Source organism: Lytechinus pictus, chromosome 2 (genome assembly GCF_037042905.1).
Source record: "Lytechinus pictus isolate F3 Inbred chromosome 2, Lp3.0, whole genome shotgun sequence".
In the NCBI taxonomy this organism is placed as follows: Eukaryota; Metazoa; Echinodermata; class Echinoidea; order Temnopleuroida; family Toxopneustidae; genus Lytechinus; species Lytechinus pictus.
In genome coordinates this window covers 37687821-37711555 of record NC_087246.1, presented here as the reverse complement: position 1 = coordinate 37711555, position 23735 = coordinate 37687821, and the positions used below count along the sequence as shown (strand labels likewise).

At 34.7% G+C, this 23735-nt stretch overlaps 1 protein-coding gene across 1 annotated transcript; it reads right to left on the bottom strand.

Moving 5' to 3' along the window:
- Positions 1-738: 738 nt before the first annotated feature.
- On the bottom strand, positions 739-22050 carry LOC129271962 (uncharacterized). Its single transcript, XM_064115707.1, has 5 exons — positions 21691-22050; positions 16689-16856; positions 14699-14873; positions 4911-5133; positions 739-4425 (listed from the first exon to the last, which is right to left on the bottom strand). The coding sequence occupies exons 2-5, from the start codon at positions 16706-16708 to the stop codon at positions 4226-4228; spliced, it is 618 nt and encodes a 205-aa protein (XP_063971777.1). The 5' UTR covers positions 16709-16856; positions 21691-22050; the 3' UTR covers positions 739-4225.
- Positions 22051-23735: the final 1685 nt, after the last annotated feature.

The following is a 23735-nucleotide window of genomic DNA, read 5'->3' as shown; positions in this document are numbered from 1 at the left end:
ATTCAATAAAGTTCGCTTCTCTGGGCTCGCCGAACAACGTAGTGTTGCTGTCAGCATGTACATTCAACACTCCGCACGAAAGAGTGCAATTTGGGGTGTGGTTCACTAGTTCTTTAGCACAACTGTATCAGAAGACACAACATGAATGTGTAAAAAGACACAACATGAATGTGTAAAAAAACACACATTCAGTATCAAACGTACATAATCTTTACAACAACTCTTTGATGCTGAAAAATATGAAACCAATTTTGATCTGTCAAAGGAAAAAGGTACACGTAGTTCTTACGCACTTTGTTTCCCCCAAGTGCTCAATGATAAACTGTAATTATCTTAATAGCACGCTGGTTGTAGTGTTGATCACAACCACAATGGCGACATCTACATGATGGAGATAGATTGCACAATACAAAAGTACATCTCGTACATTGTTGATACAAAATATGTGGGAAGACTGTGCACATTTGGTGTTTAATTCTAGTTCAAATCAAAACACAGAGTTACTATCTCACCATACATAATGAAGGGCTCGACATTAGCAGTGGCCCGGGGCAACCAAAAAGTGCCAATCTCCCCGTCCCTAATCTATCATGACTTTTCATTTCTAACATTATAAATGGACAGTTAGAGCCAATGATCAGACAATCTATGTGGACAAACATGAATGACATACATGTGTATGAGGCAAATAAAAATGTTTACATACATGTACACCAAAATTTGTGAAATTGGAAATGGGTATCAATAAATGTGTTTACTCCAAACTCTTATCTTAAAGTTAAACAAGAAATATAAAAAAATATATATCTTTTATTGTGCTTCTCATTACAGGAATAATTCAACGAGAAGAGTAATAACATTTATACTGTAGCAATTACTGTTGAATGCACATTAATGTTGTAATGCTAACCACAAGCACCAGGATGGATGCATTTGTAGAAGTTAATAATTACATTATACTGGTGGCTATAGAATGACTAATGATAGATTTTTGATAATTTTATTTACATGAATTACATGTATGTTGGTACTAAAACCAGTCATTAAAGGACAAGTCCACCCCAACCATTAGTTGATTTGAATAAAAAGAGAAAAATTGAACAAGCATGTCACTGAAAATTTCATCAAAATCGGATGTAAAATAAGAAAGTTATGACATTTTAAATTTTCGCTTAATTAAAAAAAACAGTTATATGCACATCCTGGTCAGTATGCAAATGAAGAGACTGATGACGTCATCCACTCACTATTTCTTTTGTATTTCATTATATGAAATATGAAATATTATAATTTTCTCCTCATTGTCAAGTGAAAATATTAATTCCTCTCTGAACATGTCGAATTAGCATTGTTTTAGTACTAAATGGTTCAGTCAAGTTGGTCCTTATTGTAAAATCTGTAAAAAATGAAATATTGTATAATTAAAACAATAAAAAACAAAAGAAATAGTGAGTGATGCACATCATCGCCTATCTCATTTGCATGTCACTGAGATGTGCATATAACTGTTTCGTGAAAAATAAGCGAAACTTTAAAATGTAATAACTTTCTTATTTTACAACAGATTTTGATGAAATTTTTAGCATTTTGCTAGTTGGATTTTTCTCTATTTATTCAAATCATCATTTTTCTGGGGTGGACTTGACCTTTAATGATGAAAATGTACCAGCATATTGCAAAATACTAAAAGACTGGCCTGTATTCTAAACTCGGGTTTAAATAAAACCCTGGTTTAAAGTTGTGGTTTAACTATGGAGAGCCAGTTGGGGCACAAATCCCTAACAGTACACATCCAATTTAAATATCAATTCATATGACACCCATATTGTCTGGGAATGATGACTGAAGTATTTTTCATCATTTAAAAGCAAAAGGAAACAAAATTGTAAACATAAGAAATATACAACATAAACAGAATGTTAAAATGTTTGGCTCCCCATAATTTTAGCAGACTTAAACCATGGTTTAAGTTAAACCTGACTTCAGAATACGGGCCCAAGTGTTTTTTACTTGTGCAGCTTCGGCACACCATGATATCCGTATTGTATGTACAATACTGTATGAATGGAATTCAATTTGGAAAAATTAAAGTATTACATACACTGGCACTTTTCCCCAAAATGCTCATCGAACAACACTCTCATACAGTTTGTGAACAGAAAAAACAAGATGAAGGGTATAACCATTCAATTAATACATACATGTATCATGTACATTATTTATACACATAAATTCATTACCACAAGTGGCACATTATTTACCATGATATGTACATATACAAGAAATTTTAAAAAATTACATCTTGTCCTTTGAAAAGTATATAAATCTATATATAATAAGAATCATAACAGCCAACGAACTAGTGTTGATATTAAAGTGTAGAATAGAAAAAAAGGAACACAGAAACCAGGGGAAATTAAAAGTTCTACTGTAAAATAATGCACAAATAAAATATATCAATAATTCAAAAACACAATTTTCAAATATGTTACTGTTAGTACAACTTAAGCAATATACTATAAAAGAAGAAAGGAAAGAGAATAATTAGATGATAAACTTGATATTTACACACCTAATTCTTTAATTTATACCATTAATCTAGAGAGAGATGTAGTGCATACACAACTACATGTAGAAGTGAAGAAACCTACTGATAATAATTATATGGGAATTTGATAATGCTGACGAATTTGATAATGCTGACAATTTGTCCTTTTTTAATCACACTGATTTCTACCAAAACACACAAAATAATTAAAGTATAATATCCAATATTGCTGCATATCGTTAAACACTGTTCCAAAATTATTTTGCAATAAAAGGCATATAACTCTTATTGTCGTGATGAAGAGAAATGGCTTGTATTCAATCGTACCAAAATGGCATTTTACTTTTAATGCTTCATCATGAATATACATGTACACATTAACAAGATGTATGCATTTTGTATGAGTTGTAACATAAAATTGTGCTGCTTCTTTCTTTCTTTTCTTACTGACTTTTACAGAAGTATAGCATTGCATGATGGGAGTTGTGTAATTATCACTTGAAAGCTTATGGAAAATATAATAGCTCAAATACCAAATTGAGATTTAAAAAAGTGAGGAAAGCTGCAATTCAAAGAAAGAAAGATAACAGTACTTGACAATTGATAATATATAGATCAAGAAAATTGAAGTCCTGATTTATTTTTCATGCTCAGTTGACGAAAATTATGCAAGAAAAATCTTACTTATTCAACATTACACTTTTAAATGTAAAAAGAAAACAAAACACCCACGAAATTTGGAAATCAAGTTCCAGTGGTCAAGAGGCGAGTTTCGCTACCAAGTATCCTGCTAAACTTTATATGCCAGAGACAACATACATAAAATAATAAACATATTTATAGATTTCAAAAATAACTTGTTTTCACATAGCATTTATGCTAATACATTAAACTTGAAGGGATGACAGAGATTGGGTATATTATTCTGTATACAGTATCTGCTGATGAAAGTCGTTAATAAGAAACAAATACATGGGACAAGATATATATAGGTCTACTCACTTTGAGGTACTTTTCAATACCATGACCAATATCTGAATTGTGCAAATATTTATATTAAAGCATAAATTTGTACAACACAGCTGTCATACACAATGTATTTAACTGTGCTGGATAAGAGTTCTTTTATGATACTGCAAAGTAAAGGAAATTACAATTAGATTATCATACTACATCAAAAGAGCAGTACACCAGAAAGGGGATCATTGCTAACATAGATGATGATGAGTTCTGTGTACTTATAATCCAGGCTGCTGTATGTACATGTATTGGGTAATGCCAAATCTTTGGCTTTGAAACCCTGTATAGAGCAATTACCATCATTCTCCAATTTTCTTTATTCGGAATATATCTTTCAACAGTGGAATGCACAATTATTTTCACACAATTGGATATCAAAACCTATGCGATGGCATTTCAAATCAGACATCGTGTAGCTATTTGCCTACCAGAGGCAAAGGAAATTATCAACTTGTACAGGTTTAACCCTCATTCCACACCTACATGTATAGTATCTTTGAGGGTTGGGATGTACTGAAAAAAACAAATTCTCACTTCAATTTGGATCCCTGATCCAAACTTCATCAAGAGACAGATCATGGACAGACACCATTAAAAAGCCAAAAGACGGAATAAAGAAAGAGAAATAAAATTCAAAGATAACATATATTATTCTATTCATGAGTTGCGATATTCCGGTGATGGTATGGACGTATTTACTGTCTGTTGCACTGGCTGTTCACCTGTAGTGGGCGTGGCTGATACTGTGTAGAGGGGTGGTCCGGGTAAAGTATAACTAGACTGAGTGGTATCTGCTGATATTGATGGTGGTGGTGGTGATGATGGCAGAGGCACTGTGGTTTCTGAGGCACTGCAACCTGCAAAGCGCAAGAAGGAAAAGGGCATAAAAATCCAAATGAAGAAACAATGAAATTTCAACACACAAGTATATATGTATTCGATCATTATTACCAATTGGTAATTACAGCAAATTACATCCATTCCGAGAAAGACCCAATTCACAAGATTGGATCTGGAATATAGATCTGGAATAAAGATCAATCTTGACTGTAAGTTCTTCTGTCTGAACACATCATTTGTATGATTTTTTATGAAACATGTATTAGAATCAACATTAAAATACACTATTAAATACAACTAGGAAAAATTTCATGAATAATTTTGTCCATAATTTTCATTGAAAACTGATAAATATATTATCTAATCCTTTCACCGGATTGGCCAAAACTAGATACATACTGTAGAGAGCAACTTTATCCATGCAAATCACTGACAAGCTATTTCGTGAAACGTTCCCCCTCCCTCTTCTATGGCTTGCAATACGAGAACTCTATGAACGTACCTGTTTCAGTAGGGGTGGAGTTAACGTACGGTGGAGGTAGATCCTCATATTTAGGTAGCTTCCATTCACTACCTTGTTCCATTCCCCCTATGATACCAGGGTAAGGGGGTGGCTCAGGGAATGCCCCTACTGGACTGTTACCAGTCATAACATGGGGGTATGCTGGTCGCTCTTCAAAACCTTGATTCTCACTGTGTTGAAGGGTGTCGGCATGGGCTAGGATCTGCACCAAAAATAAACCATAATAGAGGCATAATTAAAATATGGGTCAAAATACTGAAAAAGTTTAAATGGCAGCAAAGGGGGTGGGGGGTTACAATGTATATATGGGATTCGATAGTCGATCCATTCCATAGGAGGTTTAAAAAAAAACACCTTAAAATTCAAAACTCTAGGAAAATTTAGTAAGCAGTGTGTACTTGTACCTGCATGCCAAGTGTGATATTCATTATACCCCCTCTCCCCCTCTCTCTCTCTTCATTTGATCTGCAATAATTGTTTGTTTGATCTAATTGCTAGGAATGATTCTTGGCAGTTTACCAATGTGACTGAACAGGAATTGATGCAGACACTAAAAAAATAAGTTTGATTTTCACAACATACAGTACATGTACTGATTTGAAGAGCAAAAACAATGTAACGATCACTACATGTACACCGTTGTCAAATGTTTCACTAAATTCATTTAGAAAAATAAACTGTGTTTGCTTGAAACCTGAATAGAGTACCGAAGTGTGACGTCATCAATTTTCACATATCCGCGTTTTTGACACCATATTTTGGTAGAACATGATGAAAAACTGTCATCACGGTACTCTATTATGAGGATGCAGTGATGTACATGTATACATGTAGTGAAAAAGAAACCTTTTTTTCCATTCATGCATATTGTTTAACAGCATTAATGAAAACAAATAAGCAATGAATGTATGCATTAGTTAGTAGGCCCTATGCATTATACATTTATACTGCATACTATAAAGAAACAAAATAAATTATACATGCATCGATCTAGTAAATTTCACTTTACACGTACACATACATGTACATTAATACCGACTAATAATAATTTGAACAATTAGTCATTTCTTGAAAATCCTAGAAAAATTAAATATGATACGAACTGAAAATTTGCTGGTATCAGAAGTGTAATTTCACACACAAATAATGTACAATAATAGACAATACAGATTTTTGCGATACCGTTGTTTGCTGGATTGTCCAAATATATTTGTTTATTTTTTTAGGACATCACTACATGTACATCACTACAAAGCGATAAACAGAACTCATGGATAAAAGTAAGAATCAAGAAATCATTGCTGTAAAAGTATGAATGTAATGAAATGATAAGAGAAGTATGTACAATCATGGACCTACTATGGTACAACGAACTAGCAAAATATGTTCCTCATCAGCAGCATTATTATTATTCACAACCCACATGGTGACATATAATACGTCACAATAGCGCACTGTGCATCATGAGGAATTATATGCAATCTTAGTGATCATTTATGATAAAGGCACTATACATGTATAACCAGCTGTGAGTGATGATAACACTTTTAATTGACCATGACATGTGTATTGTTTTGTTTTTCAAGTACCTTTTGGGCAAGTCCAAGCAAATGTCCCCTCAAATTAAAAAAATTAATCTTGACTTAATATAAAAACAATTACTATGATACTGTAGCCAAATGGTTAAAGAATCTACATTGTACTTAGTATTTCAAGTAAAACTGAATATATAAATTATGCAAATTTATGCTAAAATTATTTCCCTCATTTGCATAATTTGAAACAGCACCTTACGTATGGGACAATCTAAAATATTCACCTAAAATCAGTTGAATTTATTATTAAATCTGGTTCCTTTATGGACATGGACCCGCTTAACTCTGATTAAACTTGGTAAGATAGGAACAGCTCATTAATTTGCAAATTATGCGATTTCCTTGACCCTTGGGTCCCATACGTATTAAAGGGTTTTAGTACATTTTTCAAATGTTTTTTTTTCTTTTAATATCAAACATTGACCTATCATATTGTTTGAAGTTCTAATTTATTTACTGTACTTTGAATTAAAAAATAAAACTAGGTTTTAAAATTAAATTTATTTCTTTTATTCTATAACTAATTGAAAATGCTCTGGGACATTTGAATACAAAGTGAATGGGCAATGCATAAAACAGTTAAATAGTTGATAAACATCATTAAAAAGACCCAAATTAGTTTGTTTCTTTACAAAATAGCTTTGATTTTATAGTAACTTGGGAAATTACCACTCCATTAAAAGTCCATTTTATTTCTACCTTCATGTAGTTTCATTTCATTTTTAGAACTGAATAGAAAGGCAAAAGCTATGAAGAAATTCATAATTACATTCATGAGCATACCTGTTCATTGGGGACTACTGTCCAATACGTAAAGGTATGCAATGTCCCCTCCGTAAGGTGTACTTTTTGAGATAAACTTTATATAAACAAAATATGCTTAATTCTTTTTAATTAAAACTTTACTGAAATATAATTCTGTATTGTAGCTTTCCACACAGCTAAACACAAGCTCATCAATAAAATACTTTCAGAAAATTTTGAACTTGAACTTCATTTTGAAGATTTTTTTTGTGGTCCCAAACCTAAGGTGGTACATTTTTGTAGATAAAATATTCAATCCAAGGTCAAATGTCATCAAACTTCACAATATTCTTTTCATAGGTATCCATCACACTATAATACACAGCAAAATCCAAATTTATTCTTGGATTTGCCCTTCTACAGAACATTTACATAAAAACTGTGATCTTGCCTTGGCCTGAGTTTTCTATCCATATTTAGAACTTATTTTGGAGCCAAGCTTTGATAGCTATTAAGAATCCCATGACAATAACTTCCTACTCAGCGCATGGAAGCCTGCCAAGACAGATAAATTTGATTAACTATTTTAGACTAACTTACAGGATACATCATCACAATTAAATCTGAGGAAAGGAAGTATTATCTCAAGTCATCCTTGAAACTTCTTCCCCAAATTGTGTTGAATTTATATAAATATTCCTTTAATTAACTATCCTAAGGACAACTTTTATTTATTTAAATGACAAATTTTCTATGTCATACTTGCTTGTAATATTCATGTGTATGTAACTAGTGTGTGCATGTCTAAATCAACAATATGTTGACAGTCCAACGTCTTTGTCAAGAGAATCCGACACATTGTTTACGTACATACCTGTACATGTAGGTACATGTAACTGTTGGGGTGTACCCACAATTCAATTTGGAAGTGTTAAAGAAATCAAGGTATAAATCTTAATGCTGCAGCTGACACTGCATGGCCTCATGATCATTACTTAATCCTCCCTATTAAAGGGGAAGTTCACCCTGACAAAAAGTTTATTGTAAAAATAGCAGAAAAAATAATAAAAAATATTGCCGAGGGTTTGAGAAAAATTCATCAAATAATTAAAAAGTTATTAGAATTTCAATTATTTGATTTGTGACGTCATATGCGAGCAGCATTCCTACATAGCGAATGGTAAAAAATCAATGAAATGTCATTTTCTCAGAAAATTGGAAATGGTTTTTACTGTATCTTTTGTATATCAATAGACAAATCATTTCACACCCGATCATGAATAGAAAACAAAATTAAGTCATCAGGAACCATATAAAAGTTATGAGAACGGTCGAAGCGATCTTCCAAACCAGTTCATAAAACCACCTCGCGATGTACATGTAGTTTTCAAGATCGCTTTGCCTCATTAATTATTAGTTTTAGCGTGAGGACACAACCGTTCTTCGGGATACGTGTCACCCCACTGAGAGCGTTCCCATAGCAACAAGATCGCTTTACGTGAAGTGATATTGAAAACCACTTTCGTGTGATCAAATGGGAACTCTAGCAAAGCGATCTTCCAAACTGGTTTCCTAGACCGGTTTCCAGTAAACTACATGTAGTTTTAGAAAGCGTTATGAGAACGGGGTCTAATGTATACACACACACACACAAGGAAAGTGCACAAGTGAAAGACAAGGAAACACCTTCATATGTTTGTATTCAAATAATCATGCTTCATGAGAAAAGTACCGGTAAAGAATTTTTATTTTTGCTTACATGTATCGTACATGTAGGTGGCCTCTGCATTTTTTCTTAATTTTCATTACTATATTTTGTGCTTTAATAGAAATCTGTTATCATTCCATTATCATAAAATTGTAGACTCATGTATTGTTAAGTTATTTTGAATTGAGGGGTATACAATAATTCAGAAACTCGTGCAAACAACACCATTTCAATCATTTTGTATGTACAGTACGGTACTTACACATCACTTTTTTCATTGAAAAAAAGTTTATGTTCAAAATATGTAGGCCCCTTACCAATAAAATTCAAATCAAAGATTCCTATTACATTTAAAAGGATCATATTGAAGCTGACATTTTTTTCATTATCATTGGTTGTTTGGGGGTTATAATTGTAAATTCCTTAGAAAACATGTATGCACATATTGACAAAAGGGGAACAGTAAAGTTATGACATATTAACCAAAGAAATTGAAAATATTGCTTTGGATTTAGGAATACTCAGAAAACAATCTTCCATACCTACATGCACTTACATGATGTGAATTCAACTCCTCATTTCCCACAAACTCTACATCTCAGCTGAAAGTACTGTACATGTATTTATACTGGAGGTGGGGAATTGCACAGTGGTTGTATACTGATATTGAGTTATTACGCAAGGCCAGCACACAGTGTGAACACTCCCTTGGTCATTGCATGGAGCTATTAACACAGCTCCATGGTCATTGTATTTGAATAACACTCAAGTGTGTGCTCCAATTATTGTAATGCAGTGATACCAGTGAATGCGCAAAGTGCATTGAATTCTACACACATTCTGGTAATCTCTACATACATGCATACTTAATGTTACACAACCTGCCCTTTCACACGGTAAAAGAATCTTATTTAATTTGAATGACGATTCCAGTGAAAAATATTAAGGCTAGCTAATGACAAATTGTTTAGCACGTGTGAAACCAAACTTGAATCACGAATTCAATTTCTATTCCATAGGTAATTCCAGTTTATTTTCTCTCAAATTACGGTACAAATTTTTCATGTGAAAGGTCCGATGATTCTAAAGATGAATTGCAATTATCCTTACAATGATGATTCAAGATTCATGTGCAAAAAGGCCCAACATCCAACCTGGGGCCCGTTTCATAAAGGACTCGCAACTGTTGTAACTGTGCCATAATGGCAACTACCATGGTAACAGATCTGTTTCATGGTACATGTAGTTGCCATTATGGCACATTGATTCTGATTGGCTGCTGAGATCTAGAGCACAGCAGCCAATCAGAATCAAGGTTTCCATGGTAGTTGCCATAATGGCAAAGTTGTACAGTTACAAGTCCTTTATGAAACGGGGGCCCAGATCCAGCTCATGTGATGGAAGCATGCCAGACAGGTACAAAGTAACAACTCCCTGGCAATAAAGTACTCCAAACAAACATCATTCAAAGACATGCAGTCTTATTTGTGAACCCAGTAGGATGGGGGGGGGGGGGGTCCGGTGTCCGGACACTTGAAACCTTCCTTTTTGTCTTTGGATTGAACAAAAATATGAATTCAATAGTGGTAACTTTTTCCAGATTTGTTCTCTATAATATTGCCTATTATCGGGCTTTCCTCTACATTTTTGGTGCTCTCTGTGATTTCAAACAATTGAATATCATTTCAAGAGGGCAATAATCCTTGTTTCTCATGTCAAATTGAAGTGTAAAGGATGGTAGAGATCCATACATGTATAGTATACTACCCCCTCGAGGACAGGGTTGGATTAAGGGTTGACAGAATCACTGCCAAAAGTGATTTAGGTGAGGAGATAGAGTGAGCCCTAGTGAGACACAAATAGAAACATACTGATTGTACATGAAAACTTGAATGAGCTACATCCTTCATGCCTACATGTATGCTCATATACGCGTAGAATGTTTTCCAAAGATTAAAGTATTCAGATATAATACAAATTCAAAAGCTCAGAGGGGGGGGGGGGGGCTAGGGTACATACATGTACTACTGCTCTTCCTTTTTATATTATGACAGGTTTTGAAGGTTTACTATACCCAATCACATGTTTTTACATGAGTGTGGTTTATTATAGGCAGTGGTTTTAATGAAAATAAAAACTGTGACTGTATTTGAACAAAAAGCCTCATAACCAAACAAATATAAATGCAATGTCATCTCTATGTACACTGAATACCATTATTGCATAATATGATATTATATTATACAAATTATAGTGCATCAAACATGCACATTGTAGCCAATATGCATGATTTTTTTTTCAATTATCAGTTTGATTTTGCAGTAGAATTTTTTCTCTTTGTCCTTGACTTCATCCAATCAATATCTCTGGAAAAAGATTGGTTGTTCCTCTCCAAACATTTTGTAATAATAAATTGTAGTATGTCCAATTTCATATCAAAAGGGCAGGCAAGATGGAAGGGTCTTGGTAGTTGGTAGATATGAAGGATTCAGGCCTTTGTTTGAAGTACAACCTTATCCATGTTATAACAAAGGAAATCAAATATTTGCTAATAAACAAAAAATTGAAAATATATTGCTTGTTGAATATGAACATGTAGGAAGCCTACATGTAGAATGTGCACATATATATAGGTGTCCTTTATAATGTACAATGAAAGATCTTGTCTTTTAGTTGAGTAATCTGCCTTCAAACTAGAGACAGGTGGCTGGCTCTCTTATACAGTATATTTACATATTTATAAACATTAGGTGGTTTCAAACCGCCTCGATCATAAGAATCCCCGTTAAATTACGAGAACTTTTTTACGCTAAAGAAATACCCATAAATTATTCCTGCATTCACACCGCCCCGAAACATACCCTTCGAGATAAGTTCTTGAAGTTACGAGAATGCGCAGTATGGTCTGATAAGCATGCAAGCAAGGCACGAGATTCAAAATCACTAGCTCAGCAGCCACCCACCCACGGTGCCCGCACCCAACTACACGCTGGGCTAAAAGTTCCAGTAAATTGCTTTCACACTGCCAAAATACCTGTGACCTTGGAAAAATAGTACCTACTATTTAGTGGGTATTTTCTTTCAGGGAGATTATGCGTAATTTGCTTTCACATTGCCAATATCACCTGGTATTTTCTGATCGGTTTAAATTTCCAGATCAGAAAATACCTGGAACTGACGAACTTCGAGGCGGTCTGAAACCACCTTTTGAGTCATACACATCCACAGAAAGGCAGCCACCTCCAGCCTTTAGCTCATGACGTCACACACAAAGAGAGACATCCCTGTGTACTGTACACTATGAGGAATACAAAGGGGGATGTATATATAATTTCCTACAGTATGACAGATTGTCTAAAAATGAACACTTCAGTTTAAACATAACATTTTAAACAACCTTTGTTGCATATAAGGATCAGGAACTGGATTAGTTTTGGTCTTGAGTTGGTGTTGTTTAAAGAGGCTGTGGTCCAGGGGGGGGGGGGGCCACTTCCATTGACAAGTGGATACCATGCGCGACCATGGGGTCCCGAAAAAGCACCCTGAACAAGTATTGATCATATTCTGAAAATGCACCTCTTAACAAGTATAGGCGTGTGAAACCTTACCCTTGATAAAAATATTGGAAAGAAAACGATACCCTTGGCAAGTATTCCCTGAATTGAACCCCTAAACAAGTACAATGTACAGCGATATTTTAATTGTTACATGTCACGGACGTCGGTTTTACCTTTACCTACATCATTAGGTTTAGTACAGCCCCACCTCCCACACCTCGCGCAAATCGGACTCTAAACACATAATGATGACTGTTGGGGCAAAAAGTACATCCCATACAACATTTTATTCTTTTTACCCTCGCAAATTTGACCCTAAACACATACACATGTACATGTAGCTTTCCTAGCGAAATATATACCCTTTTTTTCATTATTTTAGTGCTTTTGACACCCTTATTACGTATTACGTATGTAACTTGAAAAAGGCATCCTTTTTACTTTTTTTTGGTCGCGCATAGTATCCCCTCGTCAATGTAAGTAACCGCTTTTCATCACATCTTGTGGGACGGACATGTATCAATTGCATTAACGATAACTTTAAATAGGCAAACGCGATGGGAAAATGTTATCTGATTTTATTGACTATTTTTAACCATCTTCACTAGCGTATCCAGCATCAACTACGACAAAGAAATGTACATGTATGGGCCCTTGCATAAGCATAATGGAGTCACTATTGTCCCCAGACAATTGGGCCCATGAAATGCTTTGTAGGATCTGATGCTGGATACGCGCCTGATCTTATTAAGCTAATTGGCTCAAAAATGAAAGAAAGCAAATTAAACAGAAAATGAATTAAACTTAGCATGTATCGTGCATGTAAAGTTCAGATAAAACTGTATTCTGTTTAAAAATTCAATCAATTCATATTATTTGGAATAAATTACTGCCCCCTCCCCCTCCTCATTACAAACAGGAATATGTGACAGTATTTCTATTCCAATTTAGGTACCTTAATTCAGTTTAAAAGTACATGCACATGTGAGGGTGGGGGCCTCTTTTAACAGGAAATATTTAATGAACCTTCCTCCTATAGATTGATATAGATTTATGCACATGTACGTGTACCAACATTTGGTACATCAAAGATAGAGCACTGGTGAATTTGTGTCATGTATTATTAGATTGTGTCTAACTGATAAAACTGGGCTTATTTTTATTTGGCAGTTGGTTCATGGAAAGTTGATAATAAAACAGATTACTCTGTAATTCGCTGATCCTAATTTGTAAATAGGATGGAGTAACATTATTCCAAGTGATTCACCATGATCAGCAAATTCTGCAGTTTGATCTGTTAATACAGGCAGAGCATGCATGTAGCAGGAATGAACATGAATGTGTCTATTGCTCCCTTTTTGTTCCTTTTTTTCCATAGTGAAATTCCTCTTAATGCAGTGTGCCTCCTTTACTGACTACATGTAAGTAGTGTAAGTACCCAATTTGAATATATATACTTCTGATAAATGTCCCTCTTCTTTTCATTTTTTTTTTTCAATTTTATTCAGCAATTAACTGTTTAACAACATTATCTTTCTGTAGGGGCAGAGGAGCTGGGGGCAGGGCAGTGCCCAAAATATCCCTATTATCTATATTTTTATATTCACATTGTGAAATATTTCCCTTTTTCATTCACTTTCTCTTTTTTTCGCCCCTGAAGGGGCATACAAAAGACATAATTTTGATGAATTGAACAAACACTCTATGGCTAAAAAGGTGTTTGACCTCTCACTCCAGAGAGCCCACTGAGAGGCAAAAATGACCCCTCTCAATATTTTATGAGATATCATGGCCCTATATGTTCTCTTCAAGCAACAAGAAGTGTCTTTTATGGCGGAATTTGCCAACGATCACTTCCTCTTCAGCAAACAAAATCATTTCAATGGGAAGAATTTTTCTACAAATTCTGAACATACTAATAAAATTAGAACTTGTTATGAGCACCAAAACAGTCCAGAAGCAAGTTTTACAACTTAAAATTTCTATAATTTTCCAAACCACTTCCATACAGGAAATAAGTTAAAACAAAACAGGAAATATTAGTTTTTAATTCAACTAAGACTTTTAACAATTATCATATCTACATGTACATGCAACCTGGGACAACAATTTTGGAACACAATTCTTCAAAAAAAAAATCAAACATTGATATCAATGACTCACCTGTCTATCTTCCTGTCTATTTCTACCTCGTGTTGAGCGACCTGTTACCACTGCTCGTCTCGTCGTCCCATCTGGCATTACGATGTGAACCTCCCTGGCTAGAGCAGCACGACGTCGCATGTGATACCAGCAGAAATAAAGCCCAAGCTTTAGGAACAGGGCTACTACAACCAATCTATATTAAAGAGATATCAAATATTTTTTACATTAAATGTCAAATTATGTACAGGTCATTACATGTATGATTCTTTGAACAAAATTTCTTGTAAAAGGGGCAAATTCATGTTTTCAGCAGGGGGTTGCAGAGGTCCCTACTACGTGTAATTAATTCACACAGGTCTCATAATTGCTACATGTTGTAGATCAAGAATATACTTTTAATATACACAGGTCTATTCATTGACCTTTGTGACATTGGACCTTGAGAGTTGTGAAACAAAACTTTTATCAAATCATTGTCACTCACATACATTGTATGCATACATTAATAGTGAACTCGGCTAAGATTGAAATTGAACTCCGGAACAGTTCTTCAGTTATCACAAAAACAAGATATCTTTAAAGGACAAGTTCAACCCCAGCACAACACTGAAAATTTATATAAATCAGACATAAAAGTAAGAAAGTTATGTATTTCAAAGTTTTGCTGAGTATCCCAATTTAACAGTTAATATTCACATCCTGGTCGGTATGCAAATAAGGGGATCCTATTTTGATAAAATTTTCAGATATCAGTTTTTGAGAATGGGAAGTTTAAAGACAATCAACGATAACCAGCTTCAATTTCTTTACACAAACAGTGCACCGCTGATCGTGTTTGTGTTCTGTGTTTTTAAGTGCATTTTTCAATAATTCAAGTTGCTGTATGTATTTGAAAATCAACATTGAACACACCCTAATGAAAACAGGGTGGACAGAGAGTGATAAAGTCCACATGAGTATCTTCCTAGGTACATATCTACATGTACATGTACCTGTATGCCTGTAAAGTTAGTTTTTTTTTCAATAACAGAGTAGAATAGGAGGTTCAAATATCCCATGAACAGGTTGTATTTCATGAAGAGGAAATTTAATCATATCCTTGTGGACCATATCCAGACATGATTATCTATCATCTAGACACAAACATTACATGTACTTTTAATTTGACAAGTACATGTACAGTACTTCATAGTATTTAACATAATATCCATATCAGGAGCACTGTATCTGAGTAATAGACTGTTCATCTGTAGAGCAATGAGGTACACATGTAATGTATTTACATATCATGCACTTTAAAGGTAAAAGAAAGTACATGTAATTGCAGCAAACAATCATTTCATGAGAAAACTTTTAAAATCAAGGTTAATTACCATTATCATAGATCTGATCTGGTACATTGTAATCAACTTATCTTTGTGAAATCATGAAATCTTGGCTGAAAACAAATAATTCTGATGATAACTAACACAAAAAGGCATATGTGGGACAGTGTACTACTAATATTGCTTGGAAAAATACCTGACATTTTTTGGAATTCCATGCTTATTTTGCTCATTTCTCAGCAATTACACACTTTTCCAGAGCCAATTGGCACATATTTTCTTTTATATAGGGGTCTACATACAAACATTTGGGTGGCCGTTTTGTTGGATTCTGTTCTAACTCATTTTGAGATTGTTACCACAACTGGTATTTATCCTTGAATAAGATGCTAATATTGAATACTTGAAAGTCAACTATAAACAGTTCATTGTCTAATTTTCATTCAGTTTTAGCTTGTTTCAAATCATTGTACATGTGAATTTAAAAAATGGGACACAGATTGTAAGAAATTTCTTTTAAACAGTTAAGTTCACAACCTGACAAGAGATCATGCACATTTTCATTTACGATATGCATAGGCCTTCATGATACACACGCACAAAGAGATGAAAACTGTTAATAGACTATTACAAATCACAAATACTTCGTTTCAAACTGAGTAGGAGCAAAATACAATACTCACATGTAAAAATAATATTCCATAATGGAAGGTTACTAGTAAATCCTAAAATATAAAATCTGTATGCCAATCCAGACAGAAAACTTTGCTTCACTCTCTCTTGCCGATTGTTGAAAGAGGTACTTGTAATCCAACTAAATCCAAGCGTCTCCTTGATTCGTCACTTGTTTCCTGTGATAAAGTCAGTCAAAGAGAAGAAGAGCAGTTGAGTATGACACAGACCAGAGGCATGCAGTGTGTCAAAGGTGAAGATAGGGAGAATGGGGGGGGGTGAATTATACATGACAGTACTGTAGGTGGGTTACTATCATGAGGGGGGGAGGGACAAAGATAAAAAAATATCAAAGCATGAAAGATGAACAAAAACAAAAGATCTAGCAAGTTGAACATCGCTAGCAGTCAAATCTTGCTTGCATTTTGAAAAGTGTGTGTTGAATTTGAGACAATGAAATGATTGTGAATGTAATAATCCAAGGTCATAAAGGGGTAATATTGAGGATGCCCTGTTGACTGGCCCCAATGTCTGTCGAAAACCTGTGTTACATCTAGAAAATCGCTTCCCAGGGTAAAGCATTCTGAAGAGGTAGAGGCGTTTAAAAAGTTGGTACATAGATTATTTTCAGCTAATAAATAGCTTCATAAAATAACACATCAAGATTTGCTGTTACAGTGCAGATGACTAGAAAAAGGTTCACTGACAATTGTATGACATCAACGTGCATGGCGTAAAATATGCGCAGATACATGTAGGAATGTGCACAAACATAACTAGGGAATGTCCTTCATTACCCTCAAATAACCATTGGTCTTTACTTGGAAACATGTTTATGATATCCAATAATTGTATCACATCCATTCACCAAAATTCAATTTGATCGCGCATACATGATTAAGCCAGGGCTAAAAAATTTTACAGGGAAAGTAGAATTTGGCGTGGCGAAAATTTGAATTTTGCCCGTCCTGTGTGCTCATGATATAGGCACAATCCCTGGCTCTGTGAAGAGTAAGCACACGTTAGTGAATGATTTTTACTCTCTAGGAGCCTCCTGGCTAGCCAGGACCAGGAGGCTCCTAGAGAGTAAAAATCATTCACTAACATAATATCAATATGCTTACTCTCCACGGAGCCCGTTCATGTACTGGTAACACAATAAAAATGAAATTTACGCCCCCCAATTTCTACTTTCCTTCTAAAAGATCTAGCCCTAAATCATGTAAATGGGATACAACTTCATTTACAACTTTTATACGATATTGATTTCACTATTAAACAAGAATTCATTAAACAAGTGGAACAAGTCTCACCTGCATTATGCGATTCAATATAGCAGCAGTACTGACTTTGAAAACAGCTATTGAATAATTAATCACAAAAGAAAACACTCATATGATAATAAAATACTATGTCCATTGTCCCAACATGAACTTTGACCATGATTATGTGACCCAAGATCAGGGTTGGCGGGTTTAAAACGGTGTGTTTAAAACACAAGCCTATGCGATGTTTTAAAACACTTTTTTTTTGGTAAAAAAACTGGTGTTTTAAAACACATTGTACACTAAAGCATGTTTTTAAATTTAAAACATGCTTTAGTCTACAACACGTTTTAAAACATCCGTGTTTTTTTTACAAAAAAAAATGTTTTAAAACACCGCATGGGCTTGTGTGTTGTAAATTTGCATGGATGTGATTTTAGATGAATGTTTTCCTATACTTTTATTTCTGAAGTGGTGTATTATTTTCTTCAAACTAACTAAAACTCTTCCTCAATACCACTCTTTTTCTCCTCCTTCTTTCCCCCTTTATTCTCCCTTTCTCCATTGCTTTCTCATGTTCCTTTCCTAACTGTTCAATTGTCAACATCAACCTTTATTAAGAATATTCTCATTTTAACAAACATATCTGAGTGTTTTGCTCACTTTTTGGACAGGGAAAGAAGCACTTTTTAAAATAAGCTCAAATATGTACATGTAATATTATTACTTCAATGAAATGGAAGTCTTGCATAAGCATAATAATATTTTACAAATAGACTTGAGGTACACACAAAAGCAGATAAAAATTTGCGCTTCGTTAAGATGAAGAAAAGTACTTTAAAGAGTAGAAGATAATCAGCCAAACTTTAAACCTAACCCTGCCAGGGGAACTTCATGGCCCCCTCAAAAAATTTCTATGACAAATCCATAAAAACCGTAACGACAGGGCCATGCCATATCAAGACTATTTTTGGGATGCATGGGTATGCGGTTATGATATTACAGAAGTGCATGTCAGACCCCGAATTGCTCAAAAACGTGCTTCATGTATAAAGCCAATTGTGAATTCTCGCTAAAATTTGTATCTTCATTATTTGTACTTTTTGTTAATGATTGGAAAATTATTGCTAATAATTTCCATTAAAAAATATTCAAAAATAAGAAAAAAAATACATTAAAAATTTTGCAAACTACATAATTGATTCAAATGAAATAAAGCATACCTATTTAATGAAATTAATAGATTATGCCATTTTCTTCCATTTTGCAATTTCTTCTCCCCCCCCCCCCCCAACCCTAGATTGACAAGACTCAAAATACCCTGGGACTACGTGTATACATGTATGTACATGAATGAGGAATAAATTTAGAAAATGTCAATTTACTTTAGTGTTCTTTTTTTAGGCATTTATTTTTCCATTATTTTTGGGGAAATATGAACTTTTCTGTTGGAAATTCAGTAACAAAAATTGTAGTCATCTCTTACCTACTCCAAAAATGTACTTAAAACATCAAGAGCTTGAATCAGACTGTAGGCCTATAGTTTAATTGATTTGAACGGAAAATTGCATTATTCGTTGGAAAAAAAATGTTTTAAAACAATTTAAAACGTTTGAATACAATTAAAACGTTTCAAAACAATAAAAAACGTTTACCCTTACATGTATACTGTCTATGTTTCATGACCTACATGTGTACATGTAGATCCATAAACTTTCTAAGCTATGATGCCCATTCAACAAGTACCCCCAACACGGCCAAAGTTCATTGACCTTAAATGACCTTGGTCATGTGACCTGAAACGTGCACAGGATATTCAGGGATACATGGTTACTCTTATGTCCAAGTTCATGAACTAGGGATCCATAAAATTTTAAAGTTATGATGACAATACCACAAATACCCCAAACATTATCAAAGTACATTGACCCTAAATGACCTTTGACCTTAGTCATGTGACCTGAAACTCTAACAGGAAGTTCAAGGATACTTAATTGCTCTTATGTTTAAGTTTCATGAACTAGATCCATAAATTTTCAAAGTTATGATGACAATTCCACAAATACCCCCAACATGGTAAAAGTTCAATAACCCTAAATGACCTTTGACCTTGGTCATGTGACCGCCTGACCGGAAACTCAGACAGGATCTTCAGCGATACACTATTAAACTTATGTCTAAGTTTCATGAACTAGGTTCATATACATTGTACTTTCTAAGTTATGACATTTCAAAAACTTGACCTTGGTTACGATTTTGATATTGATTCAGAAAATAATTTCATACGCTCAAAACTTTGCAACATCTTTCCAAGGGGAACTTGAATAGAAAGATGATGAAAAGTGGTCAAAAACACATTTTCAAAGTCTTAATATTCTAGAAAAAATAAAAGTGATTTTGTTGTTTTTGTTGTTTTCTCAACTATTCCCATAGAGAACACACGTTCGGTAATACGATACCTTTTTCAAGTGACCAAAATATTTCTCATGCGAAGAGGGGTACGATTGGAAGCTAATATCGTAAAAAGGAAAACAGATTTCAGCAAAATTTTTACATATTTATATTTTTTAGGTAATTGTGTATTTAAGGTGAAAGTTTTGTGAATTTTATGAGACTATATGTGTTTGATATGATTGAATTCATGAAAAGTGTTCGGTAATACGATCCACTACCATACATGTAGGTCACCACGTTTCATTTACATCTTGTCTCATGAGTGTTACTAATGTTCCATAAAAAGTAGTGCATGTATTATGTACATGTATATTATTCTGTAATTATTTACTTTTGTTCTTTGCTATTTACTTGTAGTTGTATCGCAATGATTTACTGTTGATGTTGTTTAATATTGGAATTGAAACGAAATAAAGATTCATTCATTCATTCATTTAAATCCGAAAATTACAATTAAGCGTAGCAACATTAATATTTGTGTTATATTTAAAGAATTGTTTAGAGAACTTAAGAGGGCGTACGTGAACAAAAAAATATTAAATTCCTTGATTTTGGTCACTTGCACCAAATTCAGGCTCGCTTTATTATTGCCCGATTTTGTTAAAAATCAAATTTGATAATTCCAGGAAATATTTATGAATTTTGGGGAAATTTGGGACTCAGTTTCGGGAAAATTGTTTTGGATCTGTGGAAACACTGCTGCCAGTTGTCGTGTGTCAGGACTATTAGATCTAGCGTAATACATCTTAAGAAGTTAAGGTAAACTTTTAATAAAGACGGTGTCATTAACATGGTTAAAGTTTAAGTTAAAGTATTTTTCAAAATCAAATGGCTGTTTATATTATAAACCCAAGACCAAGTAAAGAAAGTAAAGAGAACAAAACTGAATTTTTTTTAGAAGTATTGCATTCATATTTTCTGTGCAATCCAAAGACAAAAGGTTTGAAAAATTTAAAGTGTCCGGACACGGGACACCAACCCCGGCCCCCATCGATCCGGATGCCATCCCCTTCCCCCAGCATCGGTGCGAAGCTGCGAAGTATGACATCGCCAGAACTGAGGCGGCGCGGATCGCAGAGCTGACCCTCAACTTCAAGCTCGAGCTCAGCTCAGGCCAGTCCCGGGAGGCCAATCTGGCTTCACCTTAATCAATCAGGTTACTCTTATCACTCAGTGTAAATCTTGCCCAGAAAATACATGCACCGTATATAATATAGGACTCATCGAACTCATTAAGGTTAAAATCGTTCATACAAAAATCTCAATCATTTAAATAACCTGAATTTGAACTTACAATCTTGCTTTGCCTTTGACAAATCCGACGCGAAGCTTCGAAGTACAAGTATAAACACGGTGTTACGGTATACCGGAAGTGCGCGGCAAGCGCGCGCGCGCCAGTATATACGGTACAGCTGATAAGCTAGCTAGATTTCAATTACATAAAAAAAGAGCATTTTGGATTTTTTTTTTTATGTAATTGAAATCTTTCTAGAAATAAAATTTAGCCCACCGCTGTAAATACCGTAAAGCGATGGGGATATATAGGCATGGGGGCCGGGGCGAAGAAATATGAAAAATAAAAACTAAGGAAATTAAAGAACTAACAAAAAAAAGACAGCTGTAATAGGCCTATGGGCCTATTATTTGTGCAATTAGTGTTTGTGTTGGCGGGGTGTTGGTAAAAAAAAATATGTGGTTACATTTCTGTATCTGTTTTTGGAAACTCCCGTAGGAACCCTGCAGAACAGTTTTTTGCTTGTAAACTCCAAGTTGGTATAATCAATTACCTAAAAATAGGAAACATTTTACGTCGAGGTTAATCAGTCATAGTGGCTGACAGGCCTGACCTTAGACATTGGTACAAGACAGATATAGCACAAGGTCGACAAGGAGATAATTATGATTACATGAAAAGGGGAAAAATCTAGCTTTGAAGCAATTTCAGTGAAATTTTTGTGTCCAAACATTATGTAACCTACGTTACCACTGGCGGATCCAGGGGGGGGGGCAGGCCGGGCATGCCGCCCCCCCCCCCCCCTTGGAGAGTGAAGACCCTTTTTTTTGCTTGTCAAATTTTTCCTTGGAAAATGTGCCCCCCCCCCCCCATTTGGAAAATCCTGGATCCGCCTCTGTACCATTACGTTTTCTACTGGTATGAAATAATTATTATCTTGTTAAAATTTCGTTAGACATCAGGATACTGTGACCGTGACCATGCATGCAGCCATGCATCGATCGATTTCTTTGCTCTGAACAGGCCCCTGTCCACGAAGGATTATTCTGTAGTTACTGGGCATGCTGAGTATTGTCAGCACCCCCAGTAAACAATAAATAATCCTCCATGGCCCTGAACTAAAAACTTGAAAGAGTTGGTACCCGATTCGGATAGGTTTGTAACATATATACGGTACAGCTTTTTCATGTTTTCATATATGGAAATGATTTAATGGCAGAATCTGCTTTTTAATAACCTTGAATATGTCCGGGGTCTAAAGGACACTGCAGGCCGCACACCCTATATTATCCTGCGATCCGAGCTTGGAATAAATTATTTTAGTAGAATTTAATTGATGCTAATATTTATCGTGGAATATCTTACTGTGTAGTGTTATAATTATATCATGGACCTTGGAAGCGGGGGTGCTTCAGCTGATAATTTTTATAATTTTGACCTAGGACCGGGACATTCTAAGGATTATTTTGTCATCATGTCTGAGAAATGTTTTGTATAATTATGTACATATAGAAAACTTGATATTTTAAGCTTCATATCAGCCTAGTGAGCAAGACAATAATCATAGAACAGACGATGCGAGCACGAAGCGTGAGCGAAAATATTATAGTTGCATGAAAAATGTCTTCCCCTCATCAGTGGCGTACCTAGGATTTTCCACAGGGGGGGGGGGGCAAATCCGTCCGCCAAAAAATTTGACAAGCAAAAAGGAAAAAAAAAAAAAAAAGGTCTTCAATCACAAATAAAGGATTTCGTACCAGAAAAAAATTGACAAGCAAAAAAAAAAGGTCTTCAAGCTCGTCAGGGGGGGCAATAAAGGTCTTCAAGCTCGTCAGGGGGGCAAAGGTCTTTCAAGCTCGTCAGGGGGGGGGGGCAGGGATACGTCCTTTGCATATGGGTTGTGGCTCGTCAGGGGGGGGGGCAGACTGCCCCCTCCCGTAGGTACGCTAGTGCCCCTCATCTTATTTTATTCACTCGTCTTCCTCCTCTTATTTTACCTTTTCATTCCTCCTGTTTTCCTTTCTTTTTTTTTCCTTTTCTTTGCCTCTTCTAGATTTTTTTCTTGAAAAAAAAATCATCAAATGGTTAATACTACTGTAAATGTT